Source organism: Rhinatrema bivittatum, chromosome 7, assembly GCF_901001135.1.
Source record: "Rhinatrema bivittatum chromosome 7, aRhiBiv1.1, whole genome shotgun sequence".
Classification (NCBI taxonomy): domain Eukaryota; kingdom Metazoa; phylum Chordata; class Amphibia; order Gymnophiona; family Rhinatrematidae; genus Rhinatrema; species Rhinatrema bivittatum.
This window is the reverse complement of record NC_042621.1, coordinates 47,096,671-47,119,692: the sequence shown is the minus strand read 5'-3', so window position 1 is coordinate 47,119,692 and position 23,022 is coordinate 47,096,671. Positions and strand designations below refer to the sequence as shown.

The following is a 23,022-nucleotide window of genomic DNA, read 5'->3' as shown; positions in this document are numbered from 1 at the left end:
CTGGATCTTCTCCGGAGAATGGAAGCTGGTGGAAGAGGAGATGGCTCTCATTCATGTTATGATTGCCGCCGTCGGGAGGCCCACAGCGCGGCCCTCTCACCTTCCCAGACGGACCTCAGTGCTCAGTTCTCCATCTTTGGCGGCAGTCGGCCGCCGGCTCCGACCTTGGGCCCCTGCCAGTGTCCCTGGTCCTGCCACGCTGCCCGGGACCTCCAGCCAGGATTCTTCCTCCAAGCAGGCCTCTCCACTTGCTCCGTGGAGAGACGCTGCTGACGGCGCCGCGCCCCCTCCTAGGTGCATCCGCAACTCTAATGCTTTTAAAAGGCCCGCAGCGGGAACCTGGCCGCGGACCCAAATGCTGACATCATCACCCTCAGCGTACTTAAGCTCAGGCATTGCTCCTAAGCATTGCCATTGCAACAGGTCTTCTTGGTTCCCTGTTGATCGCGTGCTCATTGCCTTGTGTTCCTGATTCCTCGTTGTTCCTGGTTCCTGTCGCTTCATTCCTACCTTGCTCCCTGCTTCGGACTGACTTCACGGATTTGGACTTTGCTTCGCCTGACTCTGCCTTGTAATTATCTCCAAGCCCGAACTCTGCTACATTCGACCTCGCCTGCCTTCTCCAAGCCCGACCTCTGCTATGTCCAACCTCGCCTGCCTTCTCCAAGCCCGACCTCTGCTACATTCGACCTCACCTGCCTTCTCCAAGCCCGACCTCTGCTACGTCCGACCTCGCCTGCCTTCTCCAAGCCTGACCTCTGCTACGCCTGCCTTCTCCGTACCTTGACCATTGCTTCGCCTGACCATGCCTGCCTTCTCCACGCCCTGACCATTGCTACAGATAACCTTGCTATAGACTCTTTCTTGTCCAGAGTTCTACTTTGCTCACCACAGCTTCCATTGGCCGCCAGCCTCCATCTGAGTTTGACATAGATGCCTCTGCCTCTATCCTCTGAACTCTCAAGGCTTCAGTCTTTCTTTGCCCAATCACCTTCAGTTGCTTCCTGTTCCCTGGTGCTTGAGTTCCAGTTCTGCAACCCGTCTTGGATAGACTTTTGCCACCTGCTGGCTGCTGTCTCTGGGCTGAACCAGCTATCTTCATTACCCTATCTCGAGGCCCACCTAAGTCCTGCTGGCCTCGGCACCCAAAGGCTCAACCCGAGGGGAACGTGGGCTGGTATAGGTGAAGCTCCAGTGGCCTCTAGCTTCAGCCTACTCCACCTGCTGATGGTGGGGACCTGTGGGCCCTTGCCACGGGTTGCATCAACCCCACCTCAGCCCAAGAATCCACCTCTGGTGCAACAATTCATACAAGATGGGGCATCCCCCAGCTGAATTTGATGGCGTCCAGACAGAATGCCAAGGCATATTGGTTTTAAAGTCACAGGCAAGAGAGAGGAACAGAGGGAATCGATACTCTGGTTCATCTGTGACCAACAGGGATACTGCTATATGTCTTTTACCCATGGCTCTTGGTAAGCCAGGTGTTACGGCGTATCAAGCAGCACCAGGGAAGTTTGATTCTTGTGGCTGTGGAATGGTCACATTGACCGTGTTTGCAGATCTGATAAATCTCGTGATGGACCAGTCCTCTGAGGTCTGTGCACCTGCAAAACCTGTTTCATCAGGGAACAATTGTTTTGGATCAGGTGGATCGCTTTTATCTCGCAGCTTGGCTTTTGAAAGGAATCATTTGAGACTGAAGGGTATGTGGAAGACATTATTACCACCTTGCTATAGGCTGGATGATCTTCCACTTCCTTGGCTTATGTCAGGATGTGGAGAGTGTTCGAGGCGTTGTATCTCACTGAGGGAATTGAGCCTATGCAAACTTCTTTATCTCATATCTTGACTTTTTTGTAGAATGGCCTAGCAAAGGGAATTGCGTTTAATTCTCTTACAGTTCAGGTGGCAGTCTTAGGCATCCGGATGCAAAGCGTGCCTCTGGCTTTGCATCCAGATGTGGTCCATTTTCTTTGAGTAGTGAAGCTTTTGCGTCATCCAATGAGGACAGTCTGTCCCTCATGGAATCTTAATTTGTTACTGCAAGTGCTTTGTGAGTCTCTGTTTGAGCCATTAAGAATGGTGTCGCTAAAGGATCTTACCCTGAAAGTGTTTTTTCTGGTGGTGATTTATTCGTCCAGAAGTATTTCAGAACTGTAAGCCTTAACTTGTAAGGATCCTTTTCTTCAGTTATTGTCAGAGAAAATGTCTTTGCTCACAGTACCTTCTTTTTTTTTTTTACCAAAGGTGGTCTGTGCTTTTCATCTTAATCAGAATGTGGATCTTCCTACTTTGATATTTGGATTCGATGACTCTGCATGCGAGGATGCTTCATTTGCTGGATGTCCGTTGAGGCTTGTGCTATCTCACGGTTACCAGCGGTTTTTGGAGGTCAACCACCTCTTCATTCTATGGAATGGAGTGAGGAAAGGGGGGAAGGCCTCCAAGGCTACCCTTGCATGGTGGCTGAAGGAGGCAATTGGATTGGCATATATTTGCAGGGGTCGGCCGGTTCCCGAAGGGCTGTGGACCAATTCTACAAGAATGCAGGCAGCCTCCTGAGAGGAATGTCAGTTGGGTTCCCCGCAGGAGATCTGTTGGGCAGCAACTTGGTCTTCCTTACTGACTAGATGTTCGAGTGTTGGAAACAGCAGGGTTTGGAAAGTGTGCTGCAAGCAGTTCTTTAAGGTGCCTGCCCAGTTTAGAGGAGCTTGGGGACTGATCTTGGGTATGAACAGAAAAGGAAAAATGGTTCTTGCCTGCTAATTTTCATTCCTGGAATACCACAGATTAGTACAGAGTCCTAGCCTCTCTGGAAAGACCGCTCAGTTCTCTACTATGGTTCTAAGTTCAGATTATTCCATGCAGACATTTGGTTCTTTGACTATGTCAGTTGAGTTTTCAAGTTCCATGTGGTACAATGGGGCCTGGTTCTAGGGATTAATCTTTTACCTGCTGTTTTAAAGGGGGCAAAGTAGTAGTTTAGAAGTTTTACTCATCTTGACTTGGGTGCAGATCATACTCAGGTGCTGCTGGTAGCACATTGTCTAAATGCTTCAGGCTCAGCAAAGAATTTTTCTCTGTCTCCATCTGCTGTCAGGGAGGCAAAATCCAGGTATCTGAACTGATCTGTGGTATTACAGGAATGAAAACTGGCAGGTAAGAACCAGTTTTCCTATTTTACCCACCTTTGTACTTTACTTCATGCATCTGACGAAGTGGACTCTGTCTTCGAAAGCCCATGCCTCAATAAAGTGGTTAGTCTATAAGGTGCCACCTGCCTCGTGTCATGTTTGCTACAGCCTAACACACAGCTATCCATCTCTCTGAATATGTGGATCCTCTTCAGGGGTTCTAATAAAGCTGCAGGGTCCCTCAACATTTGTACCTCAGGAGGATAGGCATTTATTAACATATTATTACTAGAAATCATTAGGGTATCCTCAGGGAATCCACCCTCTGCACCTGCTTTATATCAAAGTACTGTTTTCTCTTCCAGAGTACAAGTGCCCGTTTGAGAGTCACAGAGAAGGAGCTAAAGGATCTCAAGTGGGAGCATGAAGTGCTGGAACAAAGGTTCTGCAAGGTGAGAGGGTCACAGACAGGGCACAGGCTGGCACCTTTGCTTCTCTTTGCTAAAACATAAGGCTAGGAGCTCTGGTGATAACTCCTTCTTAGGGACCTTAACTGCTGACTAGACTGGCACTAGAGGACAGAGCCGAGATTTCCACTGACTCTTAGCTGCTATAACCCATACAACTTAAAGCTACTCCTTGATTTCCAAGATAGCCTGGGGCTTGCCCTCAAACTCTAAAGAATGAGGCCTATTAAATTGCCTCTGACAATCCTGTGGACTCAGGGTCCCCTCTGCAAGACTCAGAGTTGGATTATTTGTGTAGTATGCACATGCCTGGATGCGTTCACAGGCACAGCTGTGTGTTACTTGTGCAGGTCCAGGCAGAGCGAGATGAGCTGTACACCAAGTTTACCAAAGCTATCCATGAAGTGCAGCAGAAGAGCGGCTTCAAGAACCTGCTGCTGGAGCGGAAACTGTTGACCCTCTCGGAGACGCTGGAGAAGAAGGAAGCTCAGCTCAATGAAATTCTTGCTGCCTCCAACCTGGACCCCAGTGCACTTAGCCTGGTCACACGCAAATTGGAGGTAGGATCCCGGCAAATGTTTTATTTCTAATGACATTCTCTCTCGCCAGCAGAGGAAGGAGTGTTTGTGGAATATAATTTATTGATGGATTCTATCCAGAGCTACCCAGTGACTTGGTTAGTAAATTGCTGCCTACCTCCCCCAACCCTAAACTACCTACGCTTTAAATCCAGCAAGGTGTGCCTCTGCCTTCTGGGCTGGAGATGCCCAGGAGCCCTGCAGAAAACCTATTAGGTGCATGTCATTTTCTGAGCTGCTTTGCAAGGAAAGTACATTTAACATCCTCATCCCCATGATTCACTGCAAAAATGAGCTGCAAATATTGACACACATTTGGCTGAACTTTGAAAGCCATTTACATGCATAAAACACAGGTTGTAAAATTGTCTGGGATTTCTGTGCATAAAAGTTACTTGCACAGCTTTATGCAGACAAAAGAGAGGCATTTTGCAGGGGGTGGGGTGGGGCGGAGGATGGAGTTTTGGATTTACATGCATTGTTCTGATTTTGAAAAGTATGCATGTAATTTCACAAATACAAATGTCACATTGTAAAAAGCTGGTGCAACTTTGTGCAGGTCACTTGCTGGGCATTCTTTCGCATTGAACATTGGTGAAACTTGTGCTTCTAGCTGTTGCATAAGTTGCCTACAATGTTCCACAGATTTCCTCTGTAGATTGGTGGGGGGGGAGTGGGGGGCTTGCAGTTACATGCTTGCAGGCCGATACAGTAAGGGCGCGTAAGAAAAAGTGCCGCAGTGCCAGGCGCCTGCTCGTTTGCCGCATGCACAGTCCGGATCACATACCACTCGATACAGTATTTAAATGGCATGCAAATGCAAGCCGCGTCAAAGAAGCGTCCATGAAGCGCAATCTGTTTTACTGTATAGGCGCTATACAGCACCTATACAGTATCCTGGGTGCGCTGGAACCTGTCATTTCAAATGACATTTGAAATGACAGGTACCAGGAAGTGGATGGTTCTCCTACAGACCCCGCTGCCTTGAGTGCCCGGCACCAGCAAGCCCCAGCAGCCGGCGATCGGAGGCAGGGAGCGCAACAAAGCACCCTCCTTCGGACGGGCAAGGGAGACGAAATTTCACAGTCCCAAACCAAACCAACCCAATCCAATCCAAGCCCCAGCAGAGAGAGATGAAATTTCACAGTCCCAAACCAAACCAAACCAACCCAATCCACGCCCCAGCAGAGAGAGACGAAATTTCACAGTCCCGGGCAAACTTTCCCCTAGTCCCCGCTCACTTGCCATGGCTGCGGCCACGCAAGCCCCCAGCAGCAGCAGTAGAAGGGCGGCGAGAGAGAGCGGCTTCAGCAGCCTGGGGCAGATCGGGCACTCCCCATGCGAGGCGGCTTCCAGCAGCCCTGACGGCGAAGGTGAATACGTGCACGCCTGTACGTCCAATATGGGTGCTCAAAGCAGCAGGCACATGAACGCACGATCCGCTGAAGCCGCTCTCTCTCACCGCGGGGGCTGGGGGAAAGTTTGCCCCGGGACTGTGAAATTTCGTCTCTCTCTGCTGGGGCTTGGATTGGGTTGGTTTGGTTTGGTTTGGGACTGTGAAATTTCGTCTCTCTCTGCTGGCGCTTGGATTGTGTTGGTTTGGTCTGGGACTGTGAAATTTCGTCTCTCTCTGCTGGGGCTTGCCTGACGCTTGGATTGGGTTGGTTTGGTTTGGGACTGTGAATTTTCATGTGAAATTTCGTAATTTACCGCCTCCCCTGACCCTGGCGTTACACTAACGCCAGGGTCAGGGGAGGCGGTAAATTAGCAGGTAAAAGACGCGGCAAGATAGCAGGTTAAAAAGGAGATAGTCGGAGCTCACGTTACTGTATGGGAGGGAATAGCTACATAGGATCGTTTACATATCATATACATGCCGAGGGCGGAAAGGGATACGTGTCGAGTAAAAGAAGCGGTAAGGATCGGTAAAAACAGATATTGAATCGCGGGTTAGACTTACGCGGCCAAATTGTGAGTACACAGCGGGTTAGAAACGGGGTAACTGTGGCCGCGCTTTACTGTATCGGCCTGTTGGTCAGCTGGGGCATGGTGTCTATCCTGATAATTCAGGGGAAGGTTTATGCAGCCAGTTCTGTATTGAGGAAAACAATTCCTTTCTAATCTCAAATCTAGTAGTGATCCTCATGCCTACCAGTATCACTTCTTGAAAACACTTGTCCTGTGCTGAATTTCTACTGGTGTCTTTCTCAAGTTGAATTGATGGTAAATTTGGTCTAAGCATGAGTGGGAACACAGCTGAAGGACGTATAGTATCACCCCAGGAAAAAAAAAATATTTGTTACCTCTTCCCCTTGCAACTTACATGTTTATGAACAAAAATGAAACTAAGACTGTTGTTTCCCCAGGATGTTCTGGATTCCAAGAATTCTGCCATCAAGGAGCTGCAGTATGAGCTGGCCCGGGTCTGTAAGGTGAGGCAGCAAGGGTTAATCTGTCCTTAAGACATTAAGATATCAGCAGAGGTGGAGATCAATGAAAAATGCCATTTGGGCACTTGTCCCACTCATGAGCCCTTCTACCCTCTGTAGTCCGGCACCACCTGAGCATCTGTACCCACTCAGCCCTGATCTCTTCTTCCCTCTGCAGCCACCTGAGAACCTGCACCTAGTCCTGATCCCTTCTATATCCTCTGCAGACTGCAGCCACCTGAGCATCTGCACCCATGCTAATCCTTTCTGCCCTCTGTATTATGCACCACTTGAGCACCTGTATCCAGTTCTGATCCCTTCTACCCTCTGCAGTCTGACACCAACTGAGCACCTGTAACCAGCCCTGATCCCTTCTACCCTCTGCAGATTGCTACTACCTGAGCATTTGCACCCATGCCTAATCCCTTCTACTATCAGTAGTCTGGCACCACCTGAACTCCGTACCGAGCCGTGATCCCTTCTACCCTCTGAAATATGGCACCACCTGAGCACCTGTATCTAGCCCTGATGCCTTCTACCCTTTGCAGTTACCTGAGAACCTGCACCCAGTCCTGATCCCTTCTACCCTCTGCAGACTGCTGCTACCTGAGCATCTGCACCCATGCCTAATCCCTTCTACCCTCTGTAATATGGTACAACCTGAGCACCCATACCCAGTCCTGATCCCTTCTACTCTCTGTAAACTGGTACCACCTGAGGACATGTTCCTAGTTCTGATCCCTTCTACCCTTTGCAGACTGCTGCCACCTGAGCACCTGCATCCATGCCTAATCCCTTCTACCCTCTATAGTCTGGCACTACCTGAGCACCAGTACCTACACAGCCTTTATCCCTTCTACCCTCTGTAGTCTGGTACCACCTGAGCACCTGTACCCACCCACTGCCACAAGGGTTCCCTCACTCTGCTCTGATCCCCTTTCTCTATAGATTGAGCATGCACCACACCCCTGATTTTTTTTCTCTGCAGTCTTCTGCCACCTGAGCACCCACACCCAACCCTGACTTCCTCCCCGCGGTAGTCTGGCATCACATAAGCACTTGCATGCCCTGCTCTCCTCTGCAGGCTGCCACCCAGCCCTGATCCCTTCTGTTCTCTCTTTCAGGCCCACAATGACCTGCTGAGGACATATGAAGCTAAGCTCCAAGCCTTTGGGATTCCTTTGGAGGAGCTTGGATTTAAGACGCTCGAAACAACTATGGCAGGGAAGAAGCTAGGCCAGGGTCCAGCTGGACTTGTTTCTGTCCCAACATAACATTTTAATGTGTCCTTTCTCCTGGCCAACGCTCACCTACTCTTCCTCTTTCCTCTGCAGTGTAAATAATCTGCTCTTTTCTCAGGGGAGAAACTGTCTTCTAACGAAAAAGCAGAAAAAAGGTATTTTTATGTCTCTATTACCACTTAATTATACAGATTATTTCCTTTATAAAAAAATGACTTTCCACTTTACCTAGTTTCTATTTAAAATATTACATGCAGTGTGAAGCTAAGGAGCTGCTGTCTCCCCACTCTCGACTCCTACAGCTTGGAGTCTCCAACCACACCCAAGACACGACTGTGAAGGGAAACCCAGGATGGACCTAGAGTGGCAAGGCTAAAGGATGTTTCTCAGAGCAGTTGCCCAGGCACAGCTGATACTTTCCTGCCCAGATGCAATATTAGCAATAACACCTTTATTGGTTTGTGCTGTTAGATATGACATTGCATAATAGTATCCATCAGCTGGAGAGACAATAAAGCAGTGACAGTAAAGCTACCTTCATTCAAAGGCAAGAAGGAGAAACACATTGTGTGCCACTGGATCTTGCCAGCAGTACAGATGTTGGTTAAAGATACATATTCTCCAGCTGTATTTCGACAAGTGTCTGGAAATTCCAGACTGGCAAAAAGAGAGAGGAGCACTGCATGATTCATTAGCTCCCCCTGTAGGTCGTATAGGAGAAGGGGCTCAGCAGCAAGGGGACGTGATACTTCTGGTTTGGAACTGTGATGGTGAAGACAATCTGTAAACACAAAAAAAAAACATAGATGAGATGTTAATGTGTGTCTAGGAGCAGGTTAGTCCCTCCAAACTGCTCTGGCAGTGGTGTAAGAAGTACCCACACCTCACCTCCACGTAGGGGTAGAAGCTCATCATTTTGAACTGCTGCCAGTAATCTCCCGTTTCAAAGCGCATCTTGTATGTTCCAGCAGTGAACTGCATTGGGCTCAGGAGGCCCGGGCAGCGCCCATCAGCATTGGTGGACCTACGATAACATCCAAATAACAAGATTTGGTTGGTATCAGCAAATATTCACTGTCTGCACTCTCAGCAACAGCAATAAAAAAAAAAGAGGGTTCTGTAACACAATGGAGAGAACTTGTCAGATGGATCTAGCCAGGTAATTAAAGAGTTACCCATATAGATCCCCTGGGGCTGGAAATAGTTCAGTGCTGAGTAGGTAAATCCCACAGGAAGAGGGCGTTTCAGGAGGTGGGGAATGAAGTCTCAGGCAGGAAAAGGTCACACAGATATTTACTTTTCAAATATACATACAGCAATGCCTGGGGAGATTCTCTTTGAAAAGTAGCTACAAGGCACACGGGTGCAAAAGTATCCAGGCCCTCTGCAACTACACGGGTCAGTGAAAATTACCCTCATAATTTACAATCCAGCTTCCATGGATCTACAAATTTTTTTATTTAGATTTTTATATGCCGCTTTTCACACTTTTTAAGCACTTCAAAGCGGATTACATTCAGGTACTGTAGATATTTCCCTATCCCCAGAGGGCTTTCAATCTAAGTGTCCCAGAGGCATCTGTGTGTTCTAGAGGTCTTTGTGTGTCTCACTTTAGTGCTGTCTCAGTGGGATATATGCCTGTGTGTGTGTCACTCCAGTGCTGTCCTGGTGAAGTGTCTGTGTTCTCTCTCCAGCATTGTTCTAGAGGTCTGTGTGTGTGTCTCACTTCTGTGCTGACACAGAGTGTTTGTGTGTTCTCTCTCCAGTACTGTTCTAGAGGTCTGTGTGTATATCTCACTCCAGTGATGTTCCAGTGGTATATGTATCAGTGTATGTCTCATTCTTGTGCTGTCTCGGTGGAGTGGGTGTCTGTATCTGTCTCACTCTAGTGACAACTCGGTGGGTCTCATTTCAGAATAAGCCCATTCATACTGTAGCATTTGACTTTGTTTTTACTTTTTCTTTCTTGGAACTGTACAAATATTGCTTCTGGCTATAGTACAGTAAGTAACTCATGCCAGTGCTATATCTGAGAACTCATACTGAGCGGACAGTGCTGAACAGAATGGCTCCTTCTGTGTTAGTGAGGATGTACATTAAAACATTAGAGAAACTTGAGAGTATTTTGTTTGCAGTGATAAGAGTACACTGCAATTTCCCTTCAATAATCTGAACCCTAAAAAAATGCAGCTTATTCACCCCAGCACATGCCTGACGTTCTGGATGGTGTGGGCCTGGGAAAAAGTCTCAGTGCTTTAACCCCATAGATTTCACTTGCATACCTGTGATTTGCAGAATTGCTCAAGATACTGCAAATGTGGGAGATTTTAGCAAGCCCATTCAGATCCAACACAAACCTTGATGCTTAGAACTCTGTAATGCCCTGTGCCTGTACTTGTGGTATGTGCACTGCTCCCTTAGTCCAATTTTAGTGGAAGGGACACGTTGAGAAATTTCGTGGCTTTCCCAAGAGTACTTCCTGTGCATTCTGGAGCTTCAGCTACATCTCTTAGCAGGCAGGTATCCTTTCTCCCTCGCCAAGCAGGATAACAGAAGTGGGTGACATCCAAAGGCACAGAGGTGGAAAAAGCTTTCCGAGTACACGCAGATCTTCCTGCACAGTCACTCACTAAGCTGAAGTATCAGCAATGCTCCTATCCACATCCTCATTTCCATGCAACAGAGAGATAAGTCAACCTAAGCCTCTAGAGCAGATGTAGACCAAAGTCAACCCTAATTTTGTTTACTACAGTTTCAATACATCTTCCCTGCTACCCTTGGATGATGTTCCGGTAGGGGGAAAGCTTCAGCATTTCACATGAGCATGTCTTTGATGAACTGATAGGCCCTAAAAATTATTTATCAGGATCCTGATTAAACCTCAGATCTCCTCCCCCAAACCATCCTTCAGGAAGCAGTGTTTAGATATAGAAAAGCTCATGCTTCAACAAGAGCTTTCATCCCTCTTACTAGCCAACACAACAGAATCTGTTCCACTGCAAAAAAAGAACACAGGGTTTTATTCCAAATACTTTCTGATTCCAAAGAAGACAGGCCAAATACAGCCTTTAATAAACCCACAGCATCTCAACAAAGCTGCTTTGCATCAAGACAGCAGCTTTGAACTGGCAGCTCTACAAATATAGTAAATGATGGCAGCAGGGCCGGTGCAAGGGTATTAGACACCTTAGGCAAACCTTACAGTCTGGCGCCCCCTCCCCATACACAATTTTAAATTATGCATTTATAACATATTTTACATGAAAAATGACATTCTGAGGTAAAATTAATATACAAGTTGTTGTGATAATTTCATGCACTGTTGTGATGCCAACAAGAAAACTTTGCATCTTGGAATTCATATGGCATCATACCTATTGTGATATATTTCGGCATGGTCCTCCTGTATCAATACAGTACTATTTGCCAACACTCAAAGAATAACAACCCCCACCTATGAAAAATAATACCACAAATATTACACCAGAATCTAAAATATCAATACACCTCCTATCAGGCAAACAGAACAAGCCAAGCTACTACAGATCCCTACAGAGAAACCACATGCTAGAAGAATGCTTCATCTCAGTCTTTGCATGCAGAACACAAACCCTCACCAAATACAGAATAAAGCCACATAAATTGTAAATAGAAATGTGCAGACAAAAACTGAACTGTAAAACGCATCACACCAGACTCTATACAGTGTAACAATGGAAAAACAAAAATTTCACCATTCCTCGTGAAACAAATCAATAAAATCAAGTTCCCTGTACGTACCAGGATCAGTCCAGACTGCTGGGTTATGCCTCCCTACCAGCAGATGGAGCCAGAGAAAAGCTGAAAAGCACCCCCTAGATATACCGGTGAGCCACCTGCGATCCTTCAGTATTTCTCTAGCTCCAGCAGATGAAGGAAAGCATAACCTGCAGTCCTGTTCCTTGTCAAATTCAGTGATAATCCTGTACATTGGGAAAGGTTTGGCATTTGAGATATCCCTTAGACCTTTGGCTAGATCAATCTTGATTAAAAAAAAAGAAAAGATATATATCTATATAAATAATAATAAATACTGTCAGGAAAGGCAAGTGTACTGATAGCGTCCTGAAGGGCATGCAAGGCAGGGCAGTGCCCTAATGCCTTTTTACCCGGAGACTGTGTTCCTGCCCGGTGAGCTGGGGGGAGTATTTACTGGTGGGCCGGTCACTCTCCCCCCTTCTATACAAGCCCAGAGACGATAAAATTCCTCTGGTGGGTACAAGCTTGTGCTACAAGCCCAGAGATGAAAAAATTCCTCTGGTGGGTGCTAGCTTGTGCTAAGGTATCAGGGAGGTGTTTCCCCTGCTTGGTGGCTGATTAAAAAAAAAAAAAAAAAAAGTAAAGAACTATTTCAAAAAAAGGGCGCATTTAAAAGGGTATTCAGACCTTTTCTTCAGCCCTAGCCTGCCGTAGTCTCCCGGGCTTCCAGAGGGGGTGGATTACTTCACCCAGCTGCCTTTATTTTTTTGCGTGCTTTTAATGCCGCGTGGGTCGTGTTGTGAGATTTGTGGGGAGCCGTCTTTGCAGCTCCTCCGCGAAGGCCTCTGCTCCTGTTGTATCCCCGGGGGCGGGGGGGGGGGGCCTTCGCAGAGGCCGATTTCTTGGCTGGGTTTTTTTTTTCCCTGCCGCGACTGTGCAGCTCGAGGAGTGATCAGGCAGCTCGCAGGCAGAGGCCTGTCCCGTCCCCGCATGGTGCGAGTGCGGCGGCCATCTTGCCTGCTCCGGGTTCTGAAGCTGACAAGGCTCATGGGAAGGAAATCTCCCTTCTCTCTCCCCACCATCTTTGAGCCCTCAACGGCCCCGCGATTGGGAGCCAGATGCAGACCCTCCCCCGTTTTTGCCTCCGGGGGGGGGGGGGGGGGAACCTTACGTAGGCAGCACCCATTTTCATCCCAATTTTTTCTTTCTACTACATGACGTATATATGCAAGCTGAGGCTGACTGGGACGCACAGTATCCTGCCCCGGCTAAACAATTTAGACCGGCTGCAGACCCGGAGAAAGCTGGGCCTCAGCTCCTCCACTCGATTCTGGACGGGGGGTTTCCCATGCCCTCCATGCCTTCGGATCCAGCGCCTCAGGATCCCCTCACGCTGCGGGAAAGGCGGTTTTTTTGCCTTCCCCATGGGGGGGGGGGGGGGGGGGGAGAAGAGGAGCTGGGTGCAGGGGGAGGGGTGGTCCAGCCTTTTCCAGTGGAGACCCCTGACAAGTTTCATGCCTCAGGCCTCTGGTCAGAGAAGTAGAATTCCTCTGTCACTTAAGACCCCTGGGAAGTCTCATGCCTCAGGTTCCTCTGTCACTTAAGACCCCTAAGAACATAAGAACATGCCACACTGGGTCAGACCAAGGGTCCATCAAGCCCAGCATCCTGTTTCCAACAGTGGCCAATCCAGGCCATAAGAACCTGACAAGTACCCAAAAACTAAGTCTATTCCATGTTACCGTTGCTAGTAATAGCGGTGGTTATTATCTAAGTCAACTTAATTAATAGCAGGTAATGGACCTTCATGTCTCAGGTCTCTTGTCACTGGTCTCTTAATGCAAGAGAAGTAAAATTCCTCTGTCACTTTAAGCTGTCTGGGGGGGAGAAGAAAAAATAAAGAGGAAAAGTTTTTACTTTTTATTAATCAGTACCCTGTACAAGGACCGGAAGCTTACAGGGGAAGGAGCGGAGAGCAATTTTCTCTCTCTCCCGCTCGCAGCAGCCGGGCACAGGACTTGACCGTTCCCGCGGCAACTCCTTGCCCACCCTGCCTCCCGATGCCTCGATCGCCATTTTGTATCCACATATGGAGAGCTGGCCTGCTGCACAAATCAAGCCTGATTACTTGCCGGACGGGGGAAGGGATTCTGTAGTTCTTCAATCCCCTCTAGCTTTGCGCCCCGTGGGCTCTCCAGATTTGATCCTGGATCCTTAGGACGATATCCCCTCTCCTCCGATTCCAGGGAAAGCCCCTTCTTACTTTACTACTGATTTTGTACTTTTATTACACCTAATTTAAGCCTGTGTGACCCGCTGACTAGAGCCTGCCTCTCCTCCCGATGCGGCCCCTCCCCTAGGGGGGGTCTTAAAGAGACAGCAGGTTTTTTCTTCTAAGTTTGTGTTTTTAATGCCCAAAGCTTTTTTAGAAGCGGAGGCTGAATGGCAGGAGGAGGGACCTACACCAGCGAAGGTCCCCAGGCCATCAGGGGTGTTGGATCACTCTAGGGGTCAGTCAGGATGGACAGCTGTTAATTCCTCGGGGTTATTAGCTCCTCATCCACCGGACCCTGGGTTGCAAGACCATCTCCTTGGGGATGGAGACAGGGACGTTGATGGGTTCGCCCCAGATGGGTTGGACATTATCATTAAATCACTTGGAGTGGATAAGGTACATAAATTTCCGGAAGATCGTCCTCGGACCACCAAAACCTCCAACATTACGTGGCCCCGGTACAGAAGGCAACGGTGTGGTCGTCAGATTAGACCGGTGCCTCATAGGACTCCCTCTTTGGGGTCACAGTCCTGGTCTCATTCCTTTTGAGACTGGAGACCAGCTCGGGACTTCTCTACGCAAGGAGCACCGGCTAAATCTACCCTATGAAACGTTATTGGCCCACTCTTCGGGTGATGGTGGTAGTCGCAGCATGCTTTCGGCATGATGGGATATTAGTTTATCCCTGCCTGGATGACTGGCTCATTTGAGCGAAATCGAAATAGCCTTGCAAGGTTGCGGTGTTGTCGGTGTTGCACAGTCTACATTCACTAGGCTGGGTCGTCAATTACGCCAAGAGCCAGATGGCTCCATCCCAGATGTTGGAATTTCCGGGAGCACGTGGAATTTCTCGGAGCATGTTTCAACACATCTGAGGGCAAGGTTTCCCTGCCTCTGGCGAGGATGGAGAAGTTAATGGCTCAAGTTTAGACGTCTGTTGGTCCTTCCTTTGTCCAAGATGTGGGACTATTTACAAGTTCTTGGTTCTATGGCATCTACCCTGGAGTTGGTTCCTTGGGCCTTTGCTCATATGAGACCTTTGCAGAGGGCGTTGCTTTCCTGTTGGGATCCCAAGTCGGAAGAGTTCTACCTGCCCTTGCCGTTACTGGATCTGACCAGGGCCAGCCTAGATGGGTGATTGGTCCCGGATCACTTGCTTCATGGTGTGGACCTGGAAAGTCCCAGTGGTTAATTGTGACAACGGATGCCAGCCTGACCGGTTTGGGAGCGGTCTATCTGTCCCGCTCGGCACAAGGTCAGTGGACACCTCAGCAGGCCAAGTGGTCTATAAATCGTTTGGAAACCAGGGCGGTTCGGCTAGCACTGCACCAATTTGTCCCGCTTGTCCGGCACCGGGCAGTGCGGATTCTATCCGACAATGCGGCCACCGTGGCTTACATAAAGCGTCAAGGAGGTACAAAGAGTTGGCTGGTAGCCTCCGAGGCGGACAAGTTAATGGCCTGGGCGGAATGCAATCTGACCCGCATAGCGGCATCTCATATAACCGGAGTAGACAACGTCCAGGCGGACTTCTTCAGCCGACAGCGGCTAGATCCCGGCGACTGGGAACTGTCCGAGGAGGCGATCAGCTGGACTTGATAGCGACTTGGCTGAATGCCAATGCGGCTCGTTTCTTCAGTCGCAGAAGGGAGCACGGATCGGAAGGGGTGGATGCCCTGGTTCTTCCATGGCCTCCCGACATTCTCCTCTACGTGTTTCCTCCTTGGCTGTTGGTGGGAAAGGTTTTAAGGCGAATAGAATTCCCACCGGGGACCGGTTGCTCTCGTGGCTTCGGAGTGGCCGAGTAGGCCGTAGGTCGCTGATCTGATCAACCTAGCGGTAGAGGGCCCTTTGCGTCTGGGTCACCTACCGAATGTACTGCGACAGGGTCAGGTATATTTCGATCAGGCGGATTGCTTTTGTCTAGCGGCTTGGCTTATGAGAGGAGGCAATTGAGAAAGAAAGGCTATCCAGAGGTGGTGATTACCACCCTTTTGCGCACACGAAAGGCATCTACTTCTCTCACCTATGTTTGGGTGTGGAAAGTGTTTGATTCCTGGTGCAGTGGGTTGAAGTTGTCCCCATGGCAGGCCACAATAGTACACATTCTTGCCTTCTTACAGGACAGCTTGAAGAAAGGTTTGGCATATAGTTCACTCCCGGTGGCGGCGTTTGGCTGTTTACGTGGTAAGATTGAGGGTACCCTCCATCGCGGGACATCCAGATGTTGCTCGTTTTTTTGAGGGGAGCTAAACATTTACACCCACCAGTGCAAGCGGTTTGTCCTTCATGAATTTGGTGCTCCGTGGACTTTGCAGTTCTCCTTTTGAGCCTATCACGTGGGCCACCCTGAAGAATTTAACTCTTACAACGGTGTTTCTCGTGGCTATCTGTTCGGCCAGACGCATTTCGGAACTTCAGTCGTTGTCATGTAGAGAACTGTTCTTACGAATATCGGATTCTGGAGTCTCGCTTCGGACTGTGCCTTCTTTTCTGCCAAAGGTGGTCTTGGCGTTCTACATCAACCAGTCTGTTGCGTTACCAGCCTTTCCGGAGGTGGATAAGAGTTCTCCTCAGGTCCAGGATATGAGGAAGTTGGGCATATGACGAATTCTCCTGCGGGATTTGGAGGTGACTAATGCCTTTCGACTGTCTGATCATCTTTTTGTCTTACGGAGCGGTCCAAAGAAAGGGTGTAAGGCTTCTAAGACTACCATTGCCCGATGGCTAAAGGACGCTATTGCTTCAACGTACATATGTTATGGGCGACAAGTGCCAGATGGTCTTAAGGCTCATTCTATCAGATCGCAAGCGGCATCATGGGCAGAGAGCCCATGATGCCGCTTGTGTATCACCTCAAGAAATCTGCAGGGCAGCTACTTGGAAGTCTTTGCACACCTTTGCTAAGCATTACCGTTTGGACATCTGAGCTCCGGATGTGAATTCCTTTGGCAGCAGTGTGCTTAGAGCAGAACTCTCGAGGTCCCACCCCATTTAGGGCAGCTTGGGTACATCCCAGCAGTCTGGACTGATTCTGGTATGTACAAGGAAAGGAAAATTGGTTCTTACCTGCTCATTTTCGTTCCTGTAGTACCAAGGATCAGTCCAGACACCCGCCTAGAGATATATTGTCCAGGAGAGTCCGCTCAGCTTGTTTTGTGGTTTTCGATTACAGGTTTTGGTGTCTTCGAAGTCTTGCACGAGCACTTATACATAGTTTTCGCTGCTTATTGTTTTACAAAAAAACATAAATAAATAGGGAAGGTTTTTTCCTTGATCTAGTCATTGGTTATTAAATTTACTTCATTCTGCTTTGATATTGATTATACTGAAGGATCGCAGGTGGCACAATGGTATATTTAGGGGGTGCTTTTCAGCTTTTCTCTGGCTCCATCTGCTGGAAGGGAGGCATAACCCAGCAGTCTGGATTGATCCTTGGTACTACAGGAATGAAAATTAGCAGGTAAGAACCAATTTTCCTATATATAAATCATTAATCATAATTATAAAATCATACAAATAAAATAATTTCAAAACAGCTGATGAATAGAATGTTCAATAATGAAAGCCTCATGCAAATTTTGAAAGCTTTACCAAACACCAATAAAATATTTCAAACAGCAGACCCATCACATACTACCCAATAATTAAAATGGTAGTCAATCAACAAAAATGAACTTAAAAATGTTGAGATTACTTACCTGATAATCTCGTTTTCCTTAGTGTAGACAGATGGACTCAGAACAAGTGGGTATAGTGTGCTCGTGCTAGCAGTTGGAGACGGATCTGACGTCAGCACGGGTACATATACCCCCACAGGAAGTGAAGCAACTCAGTAATCTTCCTTGCAAAAGCTGTTATGGATATATGTGTACTGACGATCAATGAAATAGTGAAACAGGATTCCCCTGACCGATTGATAGGAGCTGGAGACCGCCAGCATTCCCAACCGGAAGGCGTCGACACCTGGCAAAGGGGACGCTCTTATGTAAGCAAATGACATGGCTTACCTTGAATCGGTGAACCCCATGTATACCGGCAGCCGGGCGGGATGCTGAGTCCATCTGTCTACACTAAGGAAAACGAGATTATCAGGTAAGTAATCTCAACATTTCCTAGCGTGTAGCCAGATGGACTCAGAACAAGTGGGATGTACAAAAGCTACTCCCGGACTGGGTGGGAGGCTGCCTGAGGACCGCGTAGGACTGCCCTTGCAAATGCTGTGTCCTCCCTGGCCTGGACATCCAGACGGTAGAACCTGGAGAAGGTATGGAGGGAGGACCATGTCGCCGCTTTACATATTTCTGCAGGCGACAGCATCCTAGATTCTGCCCAAGATGCTGCTTGGGCTCTGGTAGAATGAGCCTTGACTTGTAGAGGCGGTGACTTCCCAGCCTCTACATAGGCCGCTCTGATAACTTCTTTAATCCAGCGGGCGATGGTGGGCCGAGAGGCCGCTTCTCCTTGTTTCTTCCTGCTGTGCAGGACGAACAGATGGTCCGTCTTTCGTACGGCTTCTGTCATTTCCAGTTATCTGGGCAGCAATCTGCCGATGTCGAGATGGCGTAGCAAACGCCCTTCTTCTGATTTCTTCAGACCCGCCGTGGTTGGCAAGGATATGGTCTGGTTGAGGTGAAATTGTGAGACTACCTTAGGCAAGAAGGATGGAACCGTGCGAAGATGGATAGCCTCTGGAGTGATTCTAAGAAAGGAATCACGGCAGGACAACGCTTGTAGTTCCGAAATGCGGCGTGCGGAACACACAGCCAGCAAGAACACCATCTTCAAAGTTAGAGAACGGAGAGACAGGCCCCGAAGGGGTCTGAAGGTGGATCCCGCGAGGAAATCCAAAACTATGTTGAGGTTCCACAGAGGCACTGGCCACTTCAGTGGCGGACGGATGTGCTTGACTCCTTTCAGGAAGCGGGAAACATCTGGGTGCGTGGCAATGGTCTGGCCGTCCCTCCTGGGATCGTAGCAAGACAGCGCAGCCACCTGAACCTTGATGGAGCTGAGGGAGAGACCCTTCTGAAGCCCATCCTGCAGGAAATCCAGAACAATAGGGATTGTGGTCGCATGTGGGTTGGTGTCCTGAGTGTCACACCAAGCTTCAAATACCCTCCAGATTCTTACGTAGGTAAGGGATGTGGAAAACTTGCGAGCTCGGAGGAGTGTATCTATCACCGGCTCCGAGTAACCTCTTTTCTTCAGTCTAGCCCTCTCAATGGCCAGACCGTAAGAGAGAATTGAGCCGGATCCTCGTGGAGGATGGGACCCTGACGTAGCAGGTCCCTGAGAGGAGGCAGGGGAAGGGGCTCTCCTGCCAGTAGTCTTCTCATGTCCGCGTACCAGGGTCTTCTTGGCCAGTCTGGTGCCACTAGAAGAACTAGGCCCTTGTGCTTCTGAATCTTGTGTATAAGGGTGCCCAGCAGGGGGCACGGAGGAAAAGCATATAGCAGTGTCCCTGGAGGCCATGGCTGAACCAGGGCGTCGATCCCGTGAGAGAACGGATCTCGCTTGCGGCTGAAGTATCTGGGTACTTGAGCATTGGACCTGTCCGCTAGTAGGTCCATGTCCGGAATCCCCCACTGATCCACAATCATCTGGAAGGCTGCGGGGGACAGCTGCCATTCTCCCGGATTTAGGCTTTCCCTGCTGAGGAAGTCTGCCGCGGTGTTGTCCCTTCCGGCAATGTGGACGGCGGAGATGTCCTGGAGATTCGCCTCTGCCCAAGCCATCAGCGGGGCTATCTCTAGGGACACCTGTCAGCTTCTGGTTCCACCCTGACGGTTGATGTATGCCACCGTGGTGGCGTTGTCGGACATCAGTCTGACTGCTCTGTTCCTCAGTCTGTGAGCAAATTGCAGGCAGGCTAACCGGACTGCCCGTGTCTCTAAACGGTTGATGTTCCACCCTGACTCTTCTCTGTTCCACCGCACTTGTGCGGTGAGTTCTTCGCAATGTGTTCCCCATCCGTTCAGGCTGGCATCTGTGGTGAGCAGAATCCACTTGGGGTGGACATCTTCGACCCCGTGCTCGTGTGGTTGGCCTGCAACCACCACCGTAACTGGGTCCGCACTCTGGCTGGCAGAGATAGATGCAAGGAGTAATTCCGGAAGCGGGGGCTCCAGCGAGAGAGCAGGGAGCGTTGTAGAGGTCTCATATGGGCCCTTGCCCAGGGTACCACTTCCAGGGTGGATGCCATGAGGCCGAGAACCTGCAGATAATCCCAAGCTATGGGCCGGCTGGCTCCCATCAAGGACCGGAGACGTGTCTGAAGTTTTTTTTGTTTTTTTTTTTATTTATCAATTTTTCAAGTTTATAATGCAAAATAAAGTTTACATCCAAGTTGCAAACTTTAATCTTACACCTAACAGTTATAAAGAATACGAAAAGTCAGAGTAAATAAAAATGGAACATAACATATTAATCAGTCATTATACATAATCAGGAGAAACATTACAGCCATAATATTAATCACCTGATTGGTCATGAGTTACTAGTTCTTTCTTTAAGCTCTCTAAATAATTCTTCATTAACTCAGGTTCAAAATAGACAAACCTCTTCCCTTTATATGACATTAAACACTTGCACGGGTATCTAATATTAACCTGTGCACCTAACTTTCTTGCTTCCTGACTTAGTTCTACGAAGGCTTTCCTCCAGATCTGCGTGTCTTTGACAATATCTGGATATATTTGTAACTTTTGGCCGAGATACATTTTATTACGATTTTTCATAAAGGTTCTCAAAACCAAGTCTCTTTCAGATGGAAAATTAAATGAGACTAACAGTATACCTCGTTGTTCAATTTGTTCTTCTGATGGCGTTTCCAAGTAGGCTGTTAAATCTTGATCTAAATTAACATTAATACATTCTTGCTTAGGTTCACTACCACTCTTACCCGTAGAAGAAAAGAAAATTTTTGAGATTACTGGCATTTTATCAGGAGACAATAGTAATATTTCTTTGAGATATTTTTTAAATTGTTCCTTGGGAGAGATTAATTTTACACTAGGGAAATTTATAACTCTTAAGTTTAAATATCGTAGTTTATTTTCCGTGTTTTCTAATCTCCTCTTTAAAATACTCTTTGATTTAATCATTGTTGTTTGTACTTTTTGAATCGATGTTATTTTTTTTGTAACCTCTTCAATTTGTTCTGCCTGTCTATTTATCCTGGGTTCTATTAGAGCCAAAGTATCTTGACAATTATTCACAGATGTAACTAACAAGGATATTGATTTCTCCATCGTTGTTATTGCCTGCCAGATAGATTCTAGTGTAATAACGTTTGGTTTGTGTATTTTGGGAATGTTTATACCAGTTACTGATGACCGTACTCGACAAGCTTGGGAAATCTTTTGGATTTCCACTGTCGAGTTTCCACCCTCCTCCACAAGCTCTCTCGTATTTTCCCCTGAGGCTCTCTCTACTTCCAGGTTCCCCTTGGTACCTTCCCCCAGGGCCTGGGAGAGTCCCTGAGGATCTCCGAGAAAAGGAGGTGGTGGAATAATCGGTGCTCCCGGGGACAGAGATATTTGACTATCCAGGAGGGATTGGTTCTGTTCCTTACCTAACCCCTCAGCGGATAATTCTCCCGGTGTTGAGGCTGCTACCGGGGTGAAAAAGCCTTGTATTTTCGGTTGGACTGGGATATTAGAGACTGGAGTAGAGGAATCCAGTCTCACTCTCCCCTTCCGCTTAGTATGAGGCATTTCAAATAATATAAGCTATTGCCTTCCCACCAGTTCTCCTATCCTTAATCCACTAACTCTTCGTAATGAGAAGAAAGTAACTCTAGTGATATACCATACAACAAAACTATATTAAGGAAGAAATAAAATCCTGCAGCAAACTACAGCAAAGTCCAGCTCAAAGTCCAAACAAAGTTGCTAACTAAGTCGCGAGCGCCCCTTGGGCGCGCGCGGTTTAGGCAACGCGCCGGCGGGCGCGATGCGCCGCAGTCCTATCAATTACTTATACGATCTTAGTAAATGTCACGCAATGGGGGCGGGTCTTTGTAAACACCGTCGGGGCTAGGTTAAGCAAACACCTTACCCCGGGACAGCAAAGCCCTCCCGAGTGACGTCAGCCTGGTAGGAACCTTAAAGCCAGAGCTGTTTTTTCTAATTTGGGAGAAAGAATTCAGTGCTTACCAGCAAAAAGGAGGCGAAAGAACTGCTTTGCTGTCCGGGGGTAAGGTGTTTGCGTCTGAAGTTTTAACCTTCTCTTGGTGGTGAGACTGACTTTGTCTGCCTGGGTGTCGAACTGGACTCCCAGGTATTCCAGTGATTGGGAAGGCTGTAGGCAACTCTTGTTTAGGTTGACTATCCATCCCAGGCTTTCCAAAAGGGCGATCACTCTGTTGGTTGCCCGATGGCTCTCCTCTTGTGATTTCGCACTGATCAGCCAATCATCTAGGTAGGGATGGACAAGGATCCCTTCCCGTCTGAGCGCCGCTGCTACCACTACGATCACCTTGGTGAAGGTCCGCGGCGCCGTGGCTAACCCGAAGGGCAAAGCCCGGAATTGGAAGTGGCGTCCCAGAACTTTGAAGCGTAGGTAGCGCTGATGATCCGGATGGATCGGGATATGCAGGTAGGCTTCTGACAAGTCTAAGGCCATGAGGAATTCTCCTGGCTGTACTGCGGTCTTGACGGAGCGCAGAGTTTCCCTGCGAAACCTCGGGACCCTTAAGTATCGATTGACTGACTTGAGGTCCAGTACGGGCCGGAAAGTGCCCTCTTTCTTGGGTACCATGAAATAAATGGAATAATGCCCAGAATCCATTTCCCATGCAGGTACTGGGATTATGGCTTTCAAGGACCGGAGCCTCGCCAGGGTAGCTTCCAATGCTCCGTATCCAATGTGGATTGGATACGGAGATTCCACAAACCTGTCCGGAGGGAGGTGATGGAAGTCCAGATAATACCCCTCTCGGATGATGGCGAGGACCCACTGGTCCGACGTAAACTCGACCCATCTGGGGTAGAAGAGGGTTAACCTGCCCCCTATGGCTCCGGCCCCCGGATGGATCGGCTGTTTCTCATTGGGAGGCGCGGCCGGGCCCTGAACCCGAGCCGGCTCCCCTCTTATGCTGCTTGGTCCGAAAGGACTGGTTCCTGGCCTGAGGACGAGGTGCCTGGTAGCGACT

The 23,022-nt window shown here is 48.5% G+C and overlaps 2 protein-coding genes across 6 annotated transcripts in view; one reads left to right on the top strand and one right to left on the bottom strand.

The window, feature by feature from the left end:
• Nucleotides 1-8,079, top strand: part of GAS8 (growth arrest specific 8) — a 147,716-nt gene extending 139,637 nt beyond the window's left edge. For both annotated transcript variants that reach the window (XM_029608327.1, XM_029608328.1), the window contains 4 exons: nt 3,503-3,589; nt 3,955-4,164; nt 6,549-6,614; nt 7,736-8,079. In XM_029608327.1, the coding sequence (XP_029464187.1) occupies nt 3,503-3,589; nt 3,955-4,164; nt 6,549-6,614; nt 7,736-7,885 (513 nt within the window). In that variant the 3' untranslated portion in view covers nt 7,886-8,079. The remainder of the gene's footprint in view (nt 1-3,502; nt 3,590-3,954; nt 4,165-6,548; nt 6,615-7,735) is intronic.
• A 422-nt stretch (nt 8,080-8,501) lies between these two features.
• LOC115095098 (5-hydroxyisourate hydrolase-like) overlaps nt 8,502-23,022 on the bottom strand; it is a 173,459-nt gene continuing 158,938 nt past the window's right edge. For all 4 annotated transcript variants that reach the window (XM_029608329.1, XM_029608330.1, XM_029608331.1 and 1 more), the window contains exons 3-4: nt 8,741-8,876; nt 8,502-8,633 (exon numbers count right to left, since the gene is read on the bottom strand). In XM_029608329.1, coding sequence (XP_029464189.1) covers nt 8,544-8,633; nt 8,741-8,876 — 226 coding nt within the window. In that variant the 3' untranslated portion in view covers nt 8,502-8,543. The remainder of the gene's footprint in view (nt 8,634-8,740; nt 8,877-23,022) is intronic.